The sequence below is a fragment of the Mesoplodon densirostris genome, chromosome 9 (assembly GCF_025265405.1).
Source record: "Mesoplodon densirostris isolate mMesDen1 chromosome 9, mMesDen1 primary haplotype, whole genome shotgun sequence".
NCBI lineage: Eukaryota > Metazoa > Chordata > Mammalia > Artiodactyla > Ziphiidae > Mesoplodon > Mesoplodon densirostris.
In genome coordinates, this window is record NC_082669.1 from 94,344,596 (window position 1) to 94,363,715 (window position 19,120).

Here is a 19,120-nt window from a genome sequence, read left to right on the forward strand (position 1 = left end):
TGGTCACACCATATTAGAAGTATGTTGTGTCAGTTCTGAGTACCACATCTTGAGGCAGGATAGGGAACCTTTTAAGAACCAGACTCTCCAGGTTTGAGGCCTGGCTCTGCTACTTAAAAGTTCTGTGCTTCAAACGCACAACTCAGTCTTCATTTGTAAGAAGAGGGGGGACAATGGCACCTACTCCACAGGTGTTGTCTGGAATAAATTATTATATAAAAACCACTTAGATTAATGTAGTAAGTCCTGTGTGAGGGTTACCCATTTTCAAGGGAACTTCAGAAGAAAGTAACAAGGCTGGTGGGCTGCCATGTTGTGGAAGAAACAGATGAAAAAATTGGAGGTGCTGAAGGTGAGGAAAAAAACTATTGAGAGTCCTTTACCATTTAAAGAGAGACTTTATGGAAGAGGGAATAGACTTATTTTATGTTGCTGAAAAAGGTGGAACTAGGATCAATGGGTAGAAAGTACAAAGAGGCTGATTTTGCTTTATGTTAATGAAAGACCTTGTAACAAGCAGAGCAGTTCAAAATTGCAGTGAATGGCTTTGTGGGCCAGTGAGGTTTCCCTTGCCCAGAGGCTTAGAAGGCCGAGGAGAAGTTCCTGACCTGGCTGGCGGGGTGAGCTAGATGACAAACGTTCTCTTCTACCCTGCTCTCAGTTCAGGTCAAGTGACTTGCTTAAAGTAGGATAATCCTACACTGAATTTTGCTGCGTTTTGGTAGCACGTGTGGGAACTTTCTCCCTAGAGTTAGTCTGCTTTTATGGTCTATCATTCATTCATTTTGCAGATGTTTATTGTGGGAGGCATTGTATTTCTGGTCTCACTTTGCAGAAAAGAAAACAGGTTGGAAATGAATCTTCGTTTATGGTCTACTATTGCTTGACACCATGCAGTCCCCTGAGGAACCCAATGAATTAGGTTTCATTTTTGTTGGGAGACGATTCTCCTTGGGAAGGTTGTGTTTCTGAAGTTGTTGTGAGCAAAGTACGGGTGCCCTTTGTTTTAGACTGTCAAGGATGTTTGTTTGACATGTTTGGAAGATAGAGATAACCTTTCCAGAGCAAAGGGCAGGCATGTTTAAGCTCAGGGTTCCTCTCCAGCAACTCAGCATGTGTAGGCATCCATTTCGGCCCACCCTTCCAATGCCCGTGGGACTTGAGGGCAGGTGGCCTGCTACAAATATGCTGATGCTCGTGTTACTTGCTGTGCTATGACTAATAAAGTCCTGAGCTTCTGACCCACCCGGGAGTTTTGTGACTTACCCCAGCATCCGTGAAACTGCGGCAGGCTAACTTTGTTAGCTTCTAAGTAGGATAAAGTCTCAGACTTCGCATTTCTTGACAGTATGGAGGAGTGAAGTGGAGGGTCAAATCTCATGCCTCTCCTATAAAAAGGGAGAGGGAGGGGACTTCCCTGGTGGTGCAGTGGTTAAGAATCTGCCTGCCAATGCAGGCGACACGGGTCTGAGCCCTGGTCTGGGAAGATCCCACATGCCACGGAGCAACTAAGCCCGTGCGCCACAACTACTGAGCCTGAGCTCTAGAGCCCTCGAGCCACAACTACTGAGCCCGCGTGCCACAACTACTGAAGTCCGAGCGCCTAGAGCCCGTGCTCTGCAGCAAGAGAAGCCACAGCAATAAGAAGCTGCACACTTCAACGAAGAGTAGCCCCCGCTCGCCACAACTAGAGAAAGCCAGTGTGCAGCAACGAAGACCCAACACAGCCAAAAATAAATAATAAATAAATAAGTTTATTAAAAAAAAAAAGGAGAGGGAGGATAACCACAGGACCCACTCCAGTGGGCTGTTCTGAGAATTAAACGTACTTTCTATAAAATGTGCAGCCTCTAGATATCAGTGGCTATTATCGCTGCCTTCCTTTGCTCTAATTAAAAAAAAAAAACTTTAATGGTTTTGTCCTCTCAGAGTTCTCCTATGTAAGTATTTTTGACTAAAGGCAAAATGTCATTCAGCCCAGTTTACATCAAGAGGATGAATTTCAAATGTGGGGCAAATATGGCACAGGCTATTTCCTTACATAAATATTTTCTCTGAAAATGAAAATAGGAGCTAAAACTCCCTATAGGCCCGACTTTCTCACCTTCATTTTAGTAACCCTTTCTGTTTTCTAAATAATTCCTAATGCTGTGGTAATGCGTTACAGTGACCACTGGTGCCCGAGAAGGTGTCCTCTCTCTCAGCCTGACATCTTCCTTGATGGTAATTCTACTAGTTCATGTAAACAATGTGAAATGCTTGGCGTGTTTCCTTCCACAAACGGTGGTGGGGAGGAAATCATGCAAAGCGTCGTAAAGATGGCAGACGGATCCAGTGTAGCTTTGAAAAGTCTGTGGCCGTTTGCTGTGAAAGGGGGGAAATAATAGTTAAATATCTGGGAACTCTTCCCTTTGGGACACTTGATAAATGGAAGGCATTTTCTGATTGTGCTTTACTTTAGATTAACAGCCCAGAAGGTTTCAAATTTAAAGAGCCAAGTTATATATCACAGAAACAACAGGATGATATGCTTAGCCACCCTGTAGCCAAATACTGCAAGTAGTATTGGTAGCTCTCTCTTTGAAACCAAATTCCCCCTCAGTTCTCTACTCCGACTTACTTCATTAGTCAAATGCTCGTGTGGTATTTTCTGCCTGAAAGTAAGCTTGGAGGTGGTCTGGGGTAGTCTCACCAGTTGACAGAGGAGGACAGGATCCGGCATGGTAAAGGCCTTCCTTCAAGTCTTGGGGTTCCCAGTGTGCAGCCTGGAGTGTATCCTGTAGCCCTCACAGGCTTTGCCTTTTCCTTCCATTTCTATCCCTCCTGCTCCCCATTTCATGCTGGGCCCCATCTCTTGACATCCCTAACACATTTACAAACTTCTTTTTTGAGGTTAGATTGAAGTCAGAGACTGGCCTGCTGAATCGCCCTCTAAATTGGAAGATAAGATATTATATGACTCATGAATTAAGATCTTTCACTCTAAATGACATTTTGGAGAAGACTGTTGTTGTACAGTATTTTGCTTGCAAAAATCTGGAAGGGGATATGTGACTGATTCGCTGACAGACCATCTCTGAAAGCAGTTCTAATGATGGACTTATAATTGATGGCATCCATCATTGAGAGCCTAAACTACCCCCTCCCTAAATTAAAAAAGATAAATGAAATAAAGTATGCTGAATGTATAAGCTGACAAATCTGAGGGAATTTAATGAAACTAAATTACCGCAGCCAACAGATAAGAGAAAAAGGTTTCTTTGTTACTGATTATAACACTAAATTAAAAAAAAAAATTATCCAAGAAGGGTAAAAAAGAGGAAACAAGATCTGTGGTTCATGTATCAAGCTAAGTTATTGAAAGATTTTTAATAAGTGTATCTATCTCATTCCCTGCTTATTGTTGATTCGTATCAATCTTGTTAGTGCTGTCGGAAGGATAGTAAATGCAGGAACTGCCTTGTAGTATAGCTGATATTGCTGTCTGTTGTAGTGGATTTTAGAATGACTGTGACCTTATTTCCAGGCCACTGGGGGGCTCTGTACTGAATTCAGGTCATTTGAATGAACTGTTTGGAAGGCGGTTCCTCAGTGTAGAAGCAATTTTATAGTAAGTATGCTTTTGGCTATATATAAAAGAAGACCAAGCGAAAGTGACTTAAACAATGGATATTTATTATCTCCCCTAACAGGGAGTCCCTCGATAAGGCAGCTGTGGGTTGGCTGCTTTAGTGGCCCAATGATGTAATGGCAGTAGCTTGGCATTTCTCTTGGCTTCCCCTTCCAGGATTATAGTATGGCTAATGTATGATTATCTTAGTTTTGTATAACAATACCCAGTGTTGGGAAAAGGGACCTGCTTCCTGTTAACCTTTTTGCAAGAAAACTACTCCTAGGGGCTTCCCTGGTGGCACAGTGGTTAAGAATCGCCTGCCAATGCAGGGAACACGGGTTCGAGCCCTGGTCCGGGAAGATCCCACATGCCGTAGAGCACCTGGGCCTGTGTGCCACAACTACTGAGGCTGCGCTCTAGATAGAGCCCGCGAGCCACAAGTACTGAGCCCACGAGCCACAAGTACTGAGCCCGCACGCCTAGAGCCCATGCTCTGCAATGAAGAGTAGCCCCCGCTTGCTGCAAGTAGAGAAAGCTTGTTCGCTGCAACGAAGACCCAAAGTAGCCAAAAATAAATAAAATAAATAAATAAGTAAAATATCATTTTATAAAAAGAAAAAGAAAACTACTCCTAGAAGTCCTTAGGTCTCATTGGCCAGACTTGTCACTGGTAAGGGGAATGCAAGTACTTGAATTCACTCCAACAAATCAAGACCTGCCCAGGTTCTTGCAGAGCTCATGCTGCCTGTTACCTGATTATGCCAAGGGGAAAAGTGAAGAGAGAGACTCCTTGGATTGGCAACCAATAAATCCATTTAGATAGGCTACTGGAATTTGCTGTGCAGGCGGTTTCCTATTTTCTCTTAGTAACTTGTTTCATTTCCTAGTTAGTGAGGTGAATGTGCTCTCATTGACTTAACTCATCCTTCGTCTACTTTTGGGTTTCAAGTTTGCCTCAGCTTGATATATTCTGTCTTTACCAGGACCCTGTCTACCAGTGATGATGTTGAAGACAGAGAAAATGAGAAGGGGCGTCTTGAAGAAGCCTATGAGAAGTGTGATCGTGACCTGGATGAATTGATCGTGCAGCACTACACAGAATTGACGACAGCCATTCGCACGTACCAGAGCATCACAGAGCGCATCACCAACTCCCGAAACAAAATAAAGCAGGTAAGCCTCCATCCTTCTAATATCTGGTGATTGTTGCATCTACCATTAGTCCAGGTGTTATAGCTTGGAGGTGCCCTGGTAGTGGTAACAGCCTTAACGAGTGATTCATACTGATGCTTTGCAGGAGTTTTGCAGGTTTCTGGAAAGCCAGGATGCAGAGGCTCACAGAGGGCATCTGGCCTTGCTTCTTTTCTCCCTTAAGTCTCATCCTTGGCTTCTGCCATTACTTTTCCTTTTTTAAAATAAATTTATTTATTTATTTATTTTGGCTGCGTTGGGTCTTCCTTGCTGTGTGCAGGGTTTCTCTCGTTGCAGTGAGTGGGGCCTACTCTTTGTGGTGGTGCCCGGGCTTCTCATTGCGGTGGCTTTTCTTGTTGCAGAGCACGGACTCCAGGTGTGTGGGCTCAGTAGTTGTGGCACACGGGCTCAGTGGTTGTGACTTGCGGGCTCTAGAGTGCAGGTTCAGTAGTTGTGGCACAGAGGCTTAGTTGTTCAGTGGTACTTGGGATCTTCCCGGACCAGGGATCGAACCCACGTTCCCTGCGTTGGCAGGCGGATTCTTAACCGCTGCTCTACCAGGGAAGTCCCTCTGCCGTTACTTTTCACTGCAGTGTGAAATGGCACAGAGGAGATGGCCTCAACTTGAGGAAGCCTAAAAGGGGAGCTGTTTTAAGACTCTAGGGCCTTTTATTGTTAGAGGCTCTCGTTATAATGTATTAAATGTATTTATTGTGCTCATGTCACACATTGTGTGTGTGTATTGCCGTAGCAGTTGAAAATAAAAAAAATTTTTGGTTTTGAGTATGTCACCCCATTTGAAGTTGGTTGTGATTTCTCTGCAGTCATTGTACATTCTTGTTGGTTTTGAGAAGAAAATCTAACTCACAAATTATTTAAATGTAAATATTTATGAATACTGAAGTTCTTGAATATTGTTCTTTAGTAGTGACAAGCATGCATTAATTTTTATTTTGTAATTGTCTTTCATATTTTGGAGCTGTTTTTCTTTCACTCTTTTTCTTTCTCCCTTCTCTCTTCCTCTCCTCCTTCCCTCTTCTTGGTTCCTTTCTTCTTTTTTTTTTAAATTGGGGTATAGTTGTTTTACAATGTTGTTTTAGTTTCTCCTGTACAGCGAAGTGAAGTGGAGTTCCTTGTGCTATACAGCAGGTTCTCATTAGTTATCTATTTTTACATATGAGTGTATATATGTCAATCCCAGTCTCCCAGTTCATCCCACCACTACCCACCCACCCCGCTTTCCCGCCTTGGTGTCCATACATTTGTTCTCTACATCTGTGTCTCTATTTCTGGTTTGCAAGGCAGAAATTGGTTCCTTTCTTCTTTCCTTCCTTCCCTCCCTCCCCTCCCCCCTTCCTTCTGTGGTTGGTCTTTGAAAAACTTTTGGTTCCTGGGTCCCACATCTTTAGTTCTTAAAGGATAAAGTGGGTTCATAAGGGGTATTTTTTATATTTGGTCAAGGGATGAACTGATCAAATAAAGGTTATATACTGTCACACCATAGTTATGTGGTTCTTGGCTATGTATTTTGAGGGTCACTCCTTTAATACCTTGTATTACTGCTCTCTGATAAATAACAGTTGCTCCTACTTACTGGGCACTGATTCCTTGCCAGGCAGAATTATGTCTGTTCCCCACTCAACAAATTTAGGATTTGAACTCTGGTCTCCCTGCTCTGAGGTCCTTGATGCTGGTTTTCAGACATCTTTTAAGCAGTAGCCCCCCATTTCTTTGTACATGAGATATTTTGCAGAACCCCAACATACCAGTTGCCTCTTGTTTGGTATTGGGCTGAGAGATGCAGAGCCTCGTGCTGGCACCCCTCCTTAGCGCTCAGCAGCTGACCCTCAAGCACCTCTGTGGCCAGAGGGCTGCACAGACCATTTGAAGTGTGCTGCCCTGTGCTATTTGATTGGTTTGGGGATTCTCTGGATGTACCTGCCCAGTGGTGGCCGTGCCTACGGTCTCCTCACATGTTTTCTTCCCTGCCTTCTAGACCTTATGATTTGGTAATAGGTACCTAAATGATTCTTCTAAGAATGCTGTTATATGTGAGTTTCAGCCTTGAAGTGTACAGTTCCACAGTCAGTAGGTTCCTAACCTTTTTTTGAAGCAATGTGGTGACCACTTTACATTTTAGAATGAACTGGGCATTTAGTCAGTAGGTTCCTAACCTTTTTTTGAAGCAATGTGGTGACCACTTTACATTTTAGAATGAACTGGGCATTTTCAGAAGGAATTCTATAATTCTTAGCCTTTACAAGTGGTGAGTTCATCCTGTGGATTTATCGATGAAACTAGGTAAAGCTATAGATCAGTAGCTCTAGATTTAAAGTGAACTGTAGTCCATTTTGACCCAATGTACTAAGCTCCAGAGGGGTCAGAAAGTGCATCTGTAGAGCTGATGACCTTCTGGCTTTGCCTCGGGTAATCACAGTAAGATTGAAGGACCTCTTGGTGTTGGTGTTTTCTGATGAGTGTGCTTGACTGGAAGGACTTTGTCCTAATCTCAAGGGAGGCACTGCAGTGGTCTCTGCCTTGACTCCCTATCACTCTGAGTCAGTAGTTTCTTTGCCCAAACAAAGAGTGTTTGCTCGTACTGAAAAAGAGAGTCTCATCTTGATTATTGCACACTTGTTTTAGTAGCCAGTCTTTTCACCGTCCTCCTCATTTTCAAGTATGCTGGAGTTTTGAGCAAAAGGAAACAACAAAAATTTTTTTTTTTATTATGTCAGACAGTTGTCAAGAAAGTAAATGTTGGGGGCTTCCCTGGTGGCGCAGTGGTTGAGAGTCTGCCTGCCGATGCAGGGGACGCGGGTTTGTGCCCCGGTCCGGGAAGATCCCACATGCCGCGGAGCGGCTGGGCCCGTGAGCCATGGCCGCTGAGCCTGCGAGTCCAGAGCCTGTGCTCCACAACGGGAGAGGCCACAGCAGTGAGAGGCCCGCGTACCGCAAAAAAAAAAAAAAAAAAAAAGAAAGTAAATGTCACATAACTCAGTGTTATGAACTGGCCTCAATATTGGCAAGAGAAAAATAAAGAGCTAAATGTCTTTTCAAGAAAGCCTTTGATAATTGATACATGGGAGAAGAAAATTTTGGGGAAAAATGAAAGGGAATTTGTTTTTATTGTATAATTTGACAGTTTTGTACTGTGAAAGTCTGTTTCTTATCACCAAGGAAACACTGATGTTTCCTCACTAATCTTTGCCTATCAGTTTTGGTTTTTAATTGCACTTTAGATTGTATACGGAATAAAGGTATGTATATTTTTAAAGTAAAAATGGGGATGATTCAGTAATCATTGGTTTACATTATTTCAGAGCCAAGCAAGATGTTGAGAACGTGTGAATCTGAGTTGACATTTTCTTTCTGCTCTCTGCCAAAAGAATGGAACGAGCATTCACTCAGTAAATATCTGTTGAGTGCCAGCTATGTGTTGGTGGTGGTTTCGATACTGAAATCTGTTTTAGATTTCCATGTAGTGGAAAATACCAGTCCCTGTCCTCATGGGGCTTACATGCTAGTGGGAAGACACAGGAAAACAAATAGATGATATTTAGCAACATGATTTAGTCTCTATAAAATCTTTGTTTTGTGCTGAGCAGTGGTCTAGGTCCTGGGGTATAGAAGTGAGTAAAACAGACAAAAATTCCTGTCCTCGTGGAGTTTACTTTCTAGTCAAGAAAGGCAGGCTATAAATTAGTAAGAGGGTATAACAGATGGTAAGAAATGCTGTGCTTAAAATAAAAAAAAAGCAAGGAATGAGAATAAGGGGTTCCTGTTTTGAACAGAGTGGTCAGGGAGGGCTTCACTGCGGTTATATTCAAGCCAACACTAGAAGAAGGTGAGGGAGAGTCCGGAAAACCACCCCAGGAAGGAGGAATAGCAGGTACAGAAAGATCCTCAAGCAAGAACATGATTGGAATTTGGGGGAGCAGCAAGGTTGGAGCTGGAGCACAGTGAGAAGTGGGGAGGGTGGCAGAGGGAGATGAGAGCGCTGGTGGGTGAGGTGTGGCAGAGTGGGTCCGGTCACGTGGGGTCTTGATCACTGTAAGGACTTTGATTTTAACCCTGGGTGTGTGGAAATCATTGTAAGTTTTGAGCACAAGAATGGCACGATGTGTCTAACATGTTAAAAGGGCCACTCTAGCTGCTGTACTGAGAAGAGATTTTAGTGGGGGCCAGGGCAGATGAAGATGTTCACATTCATGCTTTGTTACCTTTTAAAGCTTGAGAACACGGAACTGTTTACGTTCCCCATTTTGGTATTTCTTTCATTTACGGATTCTTGTTGGTAGAATCTCTGTCCTTGAGGATAGTATGAGCTGACAGATAGATCTGACTCTTCTTTGATGCTCCAAACTTCTTTATATCAGTCAAGTCCACTTGGAATTTTTTCGAGATTAAATGTGCAAATAAAATACCATGTATGATTGATCAGGTCAGTTATGTAAAATAGGTAAGTAAAATAGTTGGGCTGTCTTATTACTGTTGAGTACAAATGAGATGTTACTGCATTAGAAAACCTCAGAGTTTATAGCTTCTACCAGTGTCTGTCATAATGACTGTTACAGCAGCACCAGAATAGATGAATATGAATGGATATGAGTTGGGAACTTGGGCCGTATGCTTGTTGGTAGTATTTGAATTTGAGTGTTTCTTCCATCCTGTATTAAGTAGATGAGATGATAACCAGATTTCTTTAAAGATACTAAGTATCCATCTAATGCTTATCATAGAAGCAGGTAAACTGAAGGGAAAACACAGATACTTGTCTCTGTTGTGATGTGCGCACAAACGCTTTACATTTCGCCCCAGTTTCGGCTGTTCTGTTGGTGCTTGATCGAGCTCTTAACTCATTTTTCTTGCCTGTAATTGGAAATAACCATATGTGATTGTTAAAGTGAAGTTGTTAGGGCTTGATCATTGAGTAATGTAACATTCATTACTTAACATTTAACTAAAATAATTTTGTGACTTTTTATATGAGAGTATATGTTGTGAGGTAGAATTAGAATGAAGAATAACCTTAATTGATATAAAAAAGAAAGTCACAGTAGGACAACATGGTTTTGGTAGGAAGTTATTTAAGCCCAGGCATAAGATAGAAAATCCCAGCTGCTTGTATGAGAGAGGGAAAAAAAGCCTAGAAATGGACATGCCAAACTGTGGGCAAGAATGAGATATCATCACTTAAAATCTAGGCAGTGGTCCGGATCATTAATGCAGTCACAAGAACTACAAGGCAGTCTTTTCATTAAGTTTAACTGTATCTGTATTTGTGTTCTGTATCCAGACTCTGCAACTCAAAGGGATAGTATTGCCTTTGGAAAAGGTTGAGTGGAGCTTCTCAGAATTTAACACCTTAGAATGGAAGTTGAAAAACAAAGGAGCAAAAAGCATAAGAAATAAAAGTTTGAGGGTAATTAAAAAATGATCTTTAGTTCTAAAGGGCTTGTAAACAGAGCAGTGAGTAGTGTTTCTACAGTTCATTTGTTTTAAGCACTTTCTATTAAGACTGTGGGAAAAAATGGCTTGGACATGTGTTAGGATAATACCCATGAAAATGCTTATATGTGGATTTGTTTTTACTACAAAAAAGAGAAAATATGATACTCTGTTCTTTTAGAAGTAAGAATAACGTTGATTGTTTCATTAATTTTCATTTACCATCCCTTGCTTCTGAGGAACTTTACAGGGTATTTCTAGTCTACAGTATCAATGAAGTGCTTGCACATTTGTTGTATTTTATTACAGATAATATGCACACTCAAAGGCATTCCCCTCCTCCCCTAATACTTCATCCAAGTTCAATGCTTTTCTGATTTTATGACTTAAAAGTTAGGGCCTCCACCACCTCCCCTGTGCCTCCATCAGCATCCTCCTCTGTCACATGTCCCAACGTGTTGTTCAGAGGCCCCAGTTCATTTCCTTCTCTCTTGATCTTTCTCAAGGCAGGGTTGCAAAAATCTCTGCTTTCTGTGTCATCTCACATATCCATTCATAATGACCTCTTGGGCCCTGTGTTCCTTATTTTCTCTTTTTCTAATAGTCTCTAATTAAAGTGACTTAGTTCTTGTTTATTGAAACTGAAATTCTTGCTTTTTCTGAACAGGTGATTTGGAGCAAATGAAGTTACTAGAATTCTAAGGAAGCAAAGGAAACTTGTGTTTGAGGAAGGATTTCTTTACTTGGGTTTTTTTTTTTGTTTTTTTACAACTTTATTGGAGTATAATTGCTTCACAATGCTGTATTAGTTTCTGCTCTATAACAAAGTGAATCAGTTATACATATACATCTGTTCCCATATCGCTTCCCTTTTGCGTCTCCCTCCCTCCCACCCTCCCTATCCCACCCCTCCAGTCGGTCACAAAGCATCTAGCTGATCTCCCGGTGCTATGCGGCTGCTTCCCACTAGCTATCTACCTTACGTTTGGTAGTTTTACTTGGGTTTTGATGTCATGATTTGAAAAGCTTGACTCTTCATGGATTTATTTAAGGAAGAAACAGAGTAACAGAATTTTTGAATCTTAACTATCCTGATTAAATTAGAATGGAATTAAAATGCTGTCACCATGTTTCTAAAAGAACAGGCCTTTGAGAAATAAACATTTAGGTGGAATATGGTACCTTTCTTACATTTACCTGCATTTATTCATTGATAGACATAGCCCTGTTTCTCCCCTCCCTGTTTCAAAAATCATATTTATTGAGCTAGCGTTTACGTACAATAAAATGCATTATTTTTAGTTCAGTGAGTTTTGTCAAACGCATATATCCTTGAATATGTTTCCATTGCCCCAGAGACTTCTCTCCTGCTTCTTTATAGGCCATACTCCCAACCCCATCTTGCTCCAAACAAATACTGATTTGAAATCTATCACCATATATTATTTTTCCCTGTTGCAGAACTTCATAGCATGTATACTCCTGCGTCTGGCTTCTTTTGCTCAGCATAATCTTGAGATTCTTCACATTTCTTCCCTTTTATTGCTGACTGGTATTCCCCCTGCCACCCCAAGTTTTAAAAGAACATTTCTTCATAACTGACTTTCTGATCAAAAAGCTGAAGCCTCAGGGCAATTTAGTATTAAAAGTTCTTTTAGCTTCTTATGTCTGCAGCTTTGGCTAAACCGTTTAGGAAATGGTTTTGGTGATGTTCATTTTCCACACAGCCTGATGCCATTTCCCCCACCCCCAAACACACACATTCTACCTTCCTTTTCTTTTTTCCTCCATGTACTATGCAAAAGTGAGGAGTGAGCTGATTACATTGTATATATCCTAGTGTGAAATGCCATAATGGTCTTTTTTTCCAATCAGAAGGGAGATTGCCAAGCTTTACTGACACCCTGTAAGTTTATCTCCCACTATCTGCATCCAGAGCCTAGTTGGGTGTTGTATGACATAAAATTTATTTTTAACAGTTTCCATAGTAACCGTTACACACAGAGGGAAAAGCTGAGAAGTATAGAACCAAGGTGATATAAGTAGAATATCAGAAATTAGATTCTGAGAGATTTTAACTAAAATTTAACATAGAATGGATTTAATAGCTAGAGTTCTTAACCCAGGCACCAAGAACTCCTAGAGGATCTAGGAATGGCCTTGAGAAATGTGTTTAAAAAATCAAATAAAACCACAAATGCTGATAAAAACCAGCATTTCCCTACCTCATCCTACCAAAGTACTAATTCCAACACTTCAGAGGTATGGAATTTTACTCTTTTAGTTTTTTTTTTTTTCCAGATATTTGTATTTCTGTATTTCTAAGTAATATGCTTATACTACTTTTCTGGATCTTTCTATTTTAGACATTGTATATGAGCTTCCAGTTATGGTTCCTCCTTCACTCTTTCCCCCACCCCACCTCATCTTCCCTCATCCTCTCTGTATAGTTGTGTCCTAGTTTTTGGTTAAATAGCTGGTGTGTATTTTATTATAACGACGTAAATATTTACATCTAAACCATCCAGCATACTATTTTTTTTTAAACCCCACATTTGTTTATTTATTTATTTTTGGCTGTGTTGGGTCTTCGTTTCTGTGCGAGGGCTTTCTCTAGTTGTGGCAAGCGGGGGCCACTCTTCATCGCGGTGTGCGGCCCTCTCACTATCGCGGCCTCTTGTTGCGGAGCACAGGCTCCAGACGCGCAGGCTCAGTAGTTGTGGCTCACGGGCCTAGTTGCTCCGCGGCATGTGGGATCTTCCCAGACCAGGGCTCGAACCTGTGTCCCCTGCATTAGCAGGCAGATTCTCAACCACTGCGCCACCAGGGAAGCCCAGCAGCATACTATTTTTGCTTGTGCAGTTTTGTTTTCGTTTTCCTTGGAGTTAATGATTGTAAAATCCCATTGCCTTTGTTCTGCATCGGTTTTCCCCTTTCCTGGATCCTCTGTTTCTCCTCTTGTTTTTCTCTTATATTGATGGAGTACATTCTTCAGTAGCTTGCTGAGATATGGTGCATATGAGGTTTAGTTTTTAAGAGCTTGCATGCCTGAAAATGTCTTTATTTTTTCCTCACACTTGATTGATAGTTTTTCTGGGAAATAATTCTCTCAGGGTTTTGAAGATACATTATTCCTTTGTCTTGTAGCTGTCAGTGTTGCTGTTGAGACACATTCTGATTCACAGTCCTTTGTATGGCTTTTTTTCCTCCTTTGAAAGCTTTTAGGATTGTCTCTATATCCTTGTGTTCTTACGAGTCAGAATAACGTGCCCTGGTTCTTTTTTCACTCCATTGTCTCGAACACTCTGTGTGCCTTTTCAATCTGAAAGTTCATGTCTTTTACTCTGGAACATTTTCTTCCATTTTATTATTATTTTTTCTCCACTTTGTCTCACTTTTCCTCCCCTGGAGTTCTTATTTGGACCTCGCTTATCAACCACCCCATTTTCTTTTATCTCCTATTTTCCTTTCTTTGTTTTTTGTGTCTTACTCTGGAGATTTCAAGAGTCTCTTCTAACCTTTGTATTGGATTTTTTTTCCTATCATATTTTTAATTTCCAAGAGCTGTTTTTCATTCTCTGAATTTTTTATAGTATCCTATTCTTGTTTCATTGATGTAATATCTTTTCCCCCAAGGGATATTAATTACAGCTTTTTAAAATTTCTTTTTCCTGCCTAGTTTCTGTTCCCCTACTCCCCTCAGCACTTTTTTCTTTGTTTTGATGCCTGTCTTTCCATATTACAGGCTTTCCTTGACTGTGTGGTGATCCTTGGCTGACTGTTTGGATGGAGAAGGGAGGTATACTACAAAGCTGAGACGGTGCTCACAGCATGTGGTGGGGCTTGTCTAGCGATGATTGGGTAGGGACCCAGCAGTTTCCTTGGTTGTTTTTCCCAGGGGAAAGCCATAAGTTTCCTGTGTTGGGGCTCAAAGTCAAGCTGAGTGTTACCGGAGCCAACCCAGGAAGGAGGCTGAGGGTCCAGGGAGAGCTGAGGACCTTACTTGTCAGTGGGTCCACTTTGACTTCATCGTCCTGTTTTCTGTCCAGTGCCTCACACCCTCCTCTCAGCTGTGTGGCACTTCCTGGTCCAGATTCTTTCTAGTTCAGTTTCTTCAGGTTGTAAACCTCCTATTTGGCCAGTGCCGTGGGGGAGGGAATTACATGTCTGTGTGGTTTGATGAGGAAGTTGGATGAGGGCTCAAGATACTTAGTTTCAACCCTGTACTCTTGCCTTCAATATTCTTGGTGCCTCCTTTTCAGTGTTAGCAAACCCCACTTGATGCCAGCCCTCTTCTTACCAGCTTCCAAGGGTTTCTTGCCATCCTTGCTGTTCCCTCCTCTCTGTTCTCTCTTTTCTTGGTATTTTATGCTAAAAAAGTAAATAGAATTATTTTGGCATCTCTTTGGGATTGATGGAAGGAGTCGAGGTGATTAGAACCTTCTTCAACAGATTGTCAAAGGCGTCTATAACTCCCCAGAAAGCTAACAGTCATTCTTCTGTGCTAATCAAGACAGATTACAAAACCTGTTTATTCAGGGCTCTTTTTACATTGGACAGTTTGATAAAAGTATGATTTAGATATTGTCCTAAAGTTGTAGGATTGGATTAGATGCTGTCTCAAGATACCTTCTAATTTTAGCATTCAATTCCTATTTTCCATGTTTGCTGGGAAAATGTCAAAATTTAGTTTTACAGTCACCAAAACATAGCATCATGAGTCTGTGTACCACCACACCAAACGTTGTAAAAGAAGACAGATTTTTAATTGTTAAAAACATGGTAGACTTTCTAGGGTGATGGGAATGTCCTATATATTGACGAAGGTTTGGATTATTGCAGGTGTGTATGCATTTGCTAAAACTCATCAAGTGATAGATACACTTTCATGCATAAATTTTACCTCAAACAGGAAACAAAACCAAAACTGTAAACAAACATGAAATTCTAATTTAAATAAAAATACATGTAAAGGAATGTCAAAAGTATATGAAAGTAGTTCTATGAATTGTGAATGGTCATGATTCTTTTTATTTTTTCATGCTATAAAAGTCAAATTTTTAATTAGGGTAGAACATGAAAATACACTTATCATGTACATGGTGACTACCCTTCCCTGCTTCTCTTCTCCGCCTCCTATGTTATCAAGCTGTGCCTAGGCTGGTCAGCAAACTGCCTGCAACTGTCATATTTAATACCTAAAATCAGAATACATGGAAAAAATTCTTGGTATGTTTTAATTCCCTTTATTTCATGACTGTCTCTGGAAGCGTCTACTCTTTTTTGGAAACTGGGCTTACTTTCATTTTAGTCAGTTGAGACAAGCATCCATTTCCTTTGTTATCAACTTCAGCTAAAGTTCTAGACCTAGAAGGATGGACCAAGTGACCTATCAGCTGAATAGGAAATATGCCAGGAAGAATGGGGAAGGAATAATAGCACGGACTCTCAAATCAGTCATTCCCTTCTAGATATATTAACTTTGGTGTGGAACTTCATATTTTCAGAGTGTATGCTCTATATCCTGAGTAATTTTCTCATTTCTCAGGAGAGAAAATACAGAGAAGTGGAGACCTGAGCAAGTGAGTCTGTGTCATAACCAGGATTAGAATTTCACAAGCAGATTAACCACAGCAGAATGAGTGGCAGTGATAACTAGGAACTGTTACTTAATAGCAGTACTGGTGAAGAATACTAACCAAATTGTGGGTTTAGGCTGGAAAGACTTTGGACTGACCCAAGATTGAAACTGTTCTGTTGTAGGTAAAAGAGAATCTGCTTTCATGCAAGATGCTGTTGCACTGCAAACGAGATGAGCTTCGGAAGTTGTGGATTGAAGGAATTGAACACAAGCATGTCCTGAACCTGCTGGATGAAATCGAGAATATCAAGCAAGTGCCTCAAAAGCTGGAACAGTGCATGGCCAGCAAGCACTATCTCAGTGCCACCGACATGCTGGTAAGAGCACAGCCTGAACTCCTGGGCATTTCTGCTAAGATAGAGTGCTTCCTTCTGTTCTCTCTGAATTCTGTTCTTCATGAAGCACATGACAAACTGCCCTCTTGGCATTCACGAGCCCTTGCAGGTGAAGCCTGCCTGGTTCTCCTGCTAATGTCAGTGTTTGCAATAGTAGGCGATTCTCTTCTTAATGTCAGTGTTTGCACTGTCTGCCTTTGGAACAGCGTCAAGAAGTATAATGGTAAGAAACCAGTACTTCAGTCATGTTGGAATGGTAATGAGAGGTGTTTGTTTTAGTTTCAGAGGAAGATAGTTAATGAATCCCATTTTGAAGAATGAAATCTGCATGAGAGAGAGAAGTTTAGGAGATTTATAAACTATGTTCCAAAAATTCTGTGAAGGACTATTTACATTAGGGCTTTGTTTTTTTCCTTTAAGTTGATAAGAAAGAAAACAATTTTGGGGGGAATAATTCTGGAATAACTTTGTCCAGCAGGAGTATTCCACAGCCTAGCCTTTAGCCTGTATCTTCATCCATTCTGCTACTTTTTAAAAAAAATTAATTTAATTAATTTATTTTTGGCTGCGTTGGGTCTTCGTTGCTGCACGCAGGCTTTCTCTAGTTACTGTCTATTGCGGTGCGTGGGCTTCTCATTGTGGTGGCTTCTCTTGTTGCGGAGCATGGGCTCTAGGCATGCAGGCTTCAGTAGTTGTAGCACGTGGGCTCAGTAGTTGTGGCTCGCGGGCTCTAGAGCGCAGGCTTAGTAGTTGTGGTGCACGGGCTTAGTTGCTCCGTGGCATGTGGGATCTTCCTGGACCAGGGTTTGAACCTGTGTCCCCTGCGTTGGCAGGTGGATTCTTAACCCCTGTGCCATCAGGGAAGCCCATTTTGCTACTTTCTGAATTAGGAATGAAAATTCAGAGAAGGTTGCAGCTGGTGGTACATGTGGCTGAGCGTCAAGATAATGAATAAAAAAACAAAAATACACATCTTGCTCCCTGAAAGCGCTAACTTTCCTAGGGCCTGTGGCTGTTAGCAAGGGCTGCTCATTCCACCTCCTCTTTCCACACAAACTTCCCTACTTCCTTCTCACAGTTGTCTGGCGACTATAGAAACTTTCAGGAGTAGATGGATTGTATTTGGATTTTCTTTTCACAGTAGGTGAAAGTCCCTTATCTTTGTTTTAACAAATTAGATTGGCTGTAGCACTGGGGGGAAAAAAACACTGAGAGGAATTAGTGGGAGAAAAACAGGTTAAATCCTCTAAGTGGTTCTAATTCATTCAGACATTCATTCAGACTTTCAAGAAGAATTTTGCTCAAAGTCCGTCATAAGAAGCTTTAAAGGAAATTTGGTAACCAAGAGATGAGTTGCGCCGTGATATTCTCTCATATATTAAAACCTGGTTGTGTGATAGTGAATAGTCAGTTTCCACAGTGGAGGGAGATTAATAATGGTCTTTTCTTTGGAGTGGTAAAATAATTGGGTATTTTCAGTATCTTTAGTGTCATCTTCCTTAATAATGGCTATATGGTGTCCAACAAAAAAAATTAGTCACCTCTTTAGCTTTGCTGTTGGTTTATGTGTTAGGAAGGCATATATGTGCTAAATATTCAAGATTCAGCAATCAGAATAGATAAGCTTATATATATTTGTGTAGCATTTACACATCTATTTGAATCATGATTTTTTGTAGTGGGCCTGCTTTTAAAGCAAGTGCCGTATATTAAAAATAGGTTGTTAGAACTTATTTTGGTGTTAATTATGTTCATTTTAGGGTTTCAGATTTTAGGATTAGCCTTTATTCCTTAAGGGCTAATTTATTTAAGAGCTAATTAATAATGAACACTGTCTTTTCTTTGTTTTGACTTAAGGACCTCATTAAATACTTCTTTAAATTCTTGGCTGTAAGTTACAGAAATTCAGCTCCAGCTAGCTTAGGTAAAATAATTGCTTTACTCATGTAACCAGTCTGCTAAAAGAACAGGAGTATATGTGCAATGCCATCTGTATGTTTTTGCATGTTTTTTCATTGTTTTACTATAGACTTTCTTCCACATGTGGGCGGGGTTTGGGTGTGTGGAGAAAAGAAGGGTTGTGAGCTGTATTTTACATTTTTCCAGCTTTGCAGAGGAAAATAATCTTCTAATTCAAAAATGGGGGTCAGATCTAGTTTAGGCAGCTTGGGTACTGTGATTGTCAGTTCCAACTAAAACTATGTGGTTGGGGGAAGGGGGGTCCTAGGGAGTTGTGTGGGAAGGAAGGGCTGTCACCTCTAGAAAAGAGTGTGAGAGAGAGATTTCCCAGAAGTTCCTCTTTTTCTGTTGTAGTTCTTTATGTACTCTGGATACTTATCCTTTGTCTGTTAGATGGATTGTAAATATCTTTTCCCAGTTGGTGGTATATCTTTTTGTTTAGAGTGTCTTTTATTAAAAAGTTTTAAAATTTAATTCAATAATGTTTTTCATTCTTTATTTCCTTTGTCATGTGACTTATTTTGAGAAAGTTTTTTTATCCTACTGTCATAAAGAGAATCTCTTATATCACTGTCTTTAATCCATTTAAAATGTATTATCATATATGGTGTGAACTAGGGATCTAATTTTACCTTCTATATAGCCACTTGGCTCAGACCATTTATTGAATTCATTTCCTACCTATTTATAATTCCATCTTGGTCACATACCAAGTTTTCACATGTGCATGGTTCTGTTTCTGAGCTCTTTTTGTTGTTCAGTTGGTCTTGTCTACATCTGCACCAAAACCCTGTTGTTTTAATTACTATAATTTTATAATATATCTTGATAGCAGGTGAAGACATTCCCTCACTTTGCTATTCAGAACTGTCTGTGCTATTCTTGGCCCTTTTCTCTTCCATATGAATTTTGGTATCAACTTGTCAAGTTCCA

General features: G+C 40.7%; 1 protein-coding gene across 1 annotated transcript in view; it reads left to right on the plus strand.

Moving 5' to 3' along the window:
- The window catches only part of EXOC4 (exocyst complex component 4), an 828,650-nt gene that overhangs the window by 15,120 nt on the left and 794,410 nt on the right, over positions 1–19,120 (plus strand). The window contains exons 2-3 of the mRNA XM_060108317.1: positions 4,597–4,786; positions 16,016–16,210. Coding sequence (XP_059964300.1) covers positions 4,597–4,786; positions 16,016–16,210 — 385 coding nt within the window. The remainder of the gene's footprint in view (positions 1–4,596; positions 4,787–16,015; positions 16,211–19,120) is intronic.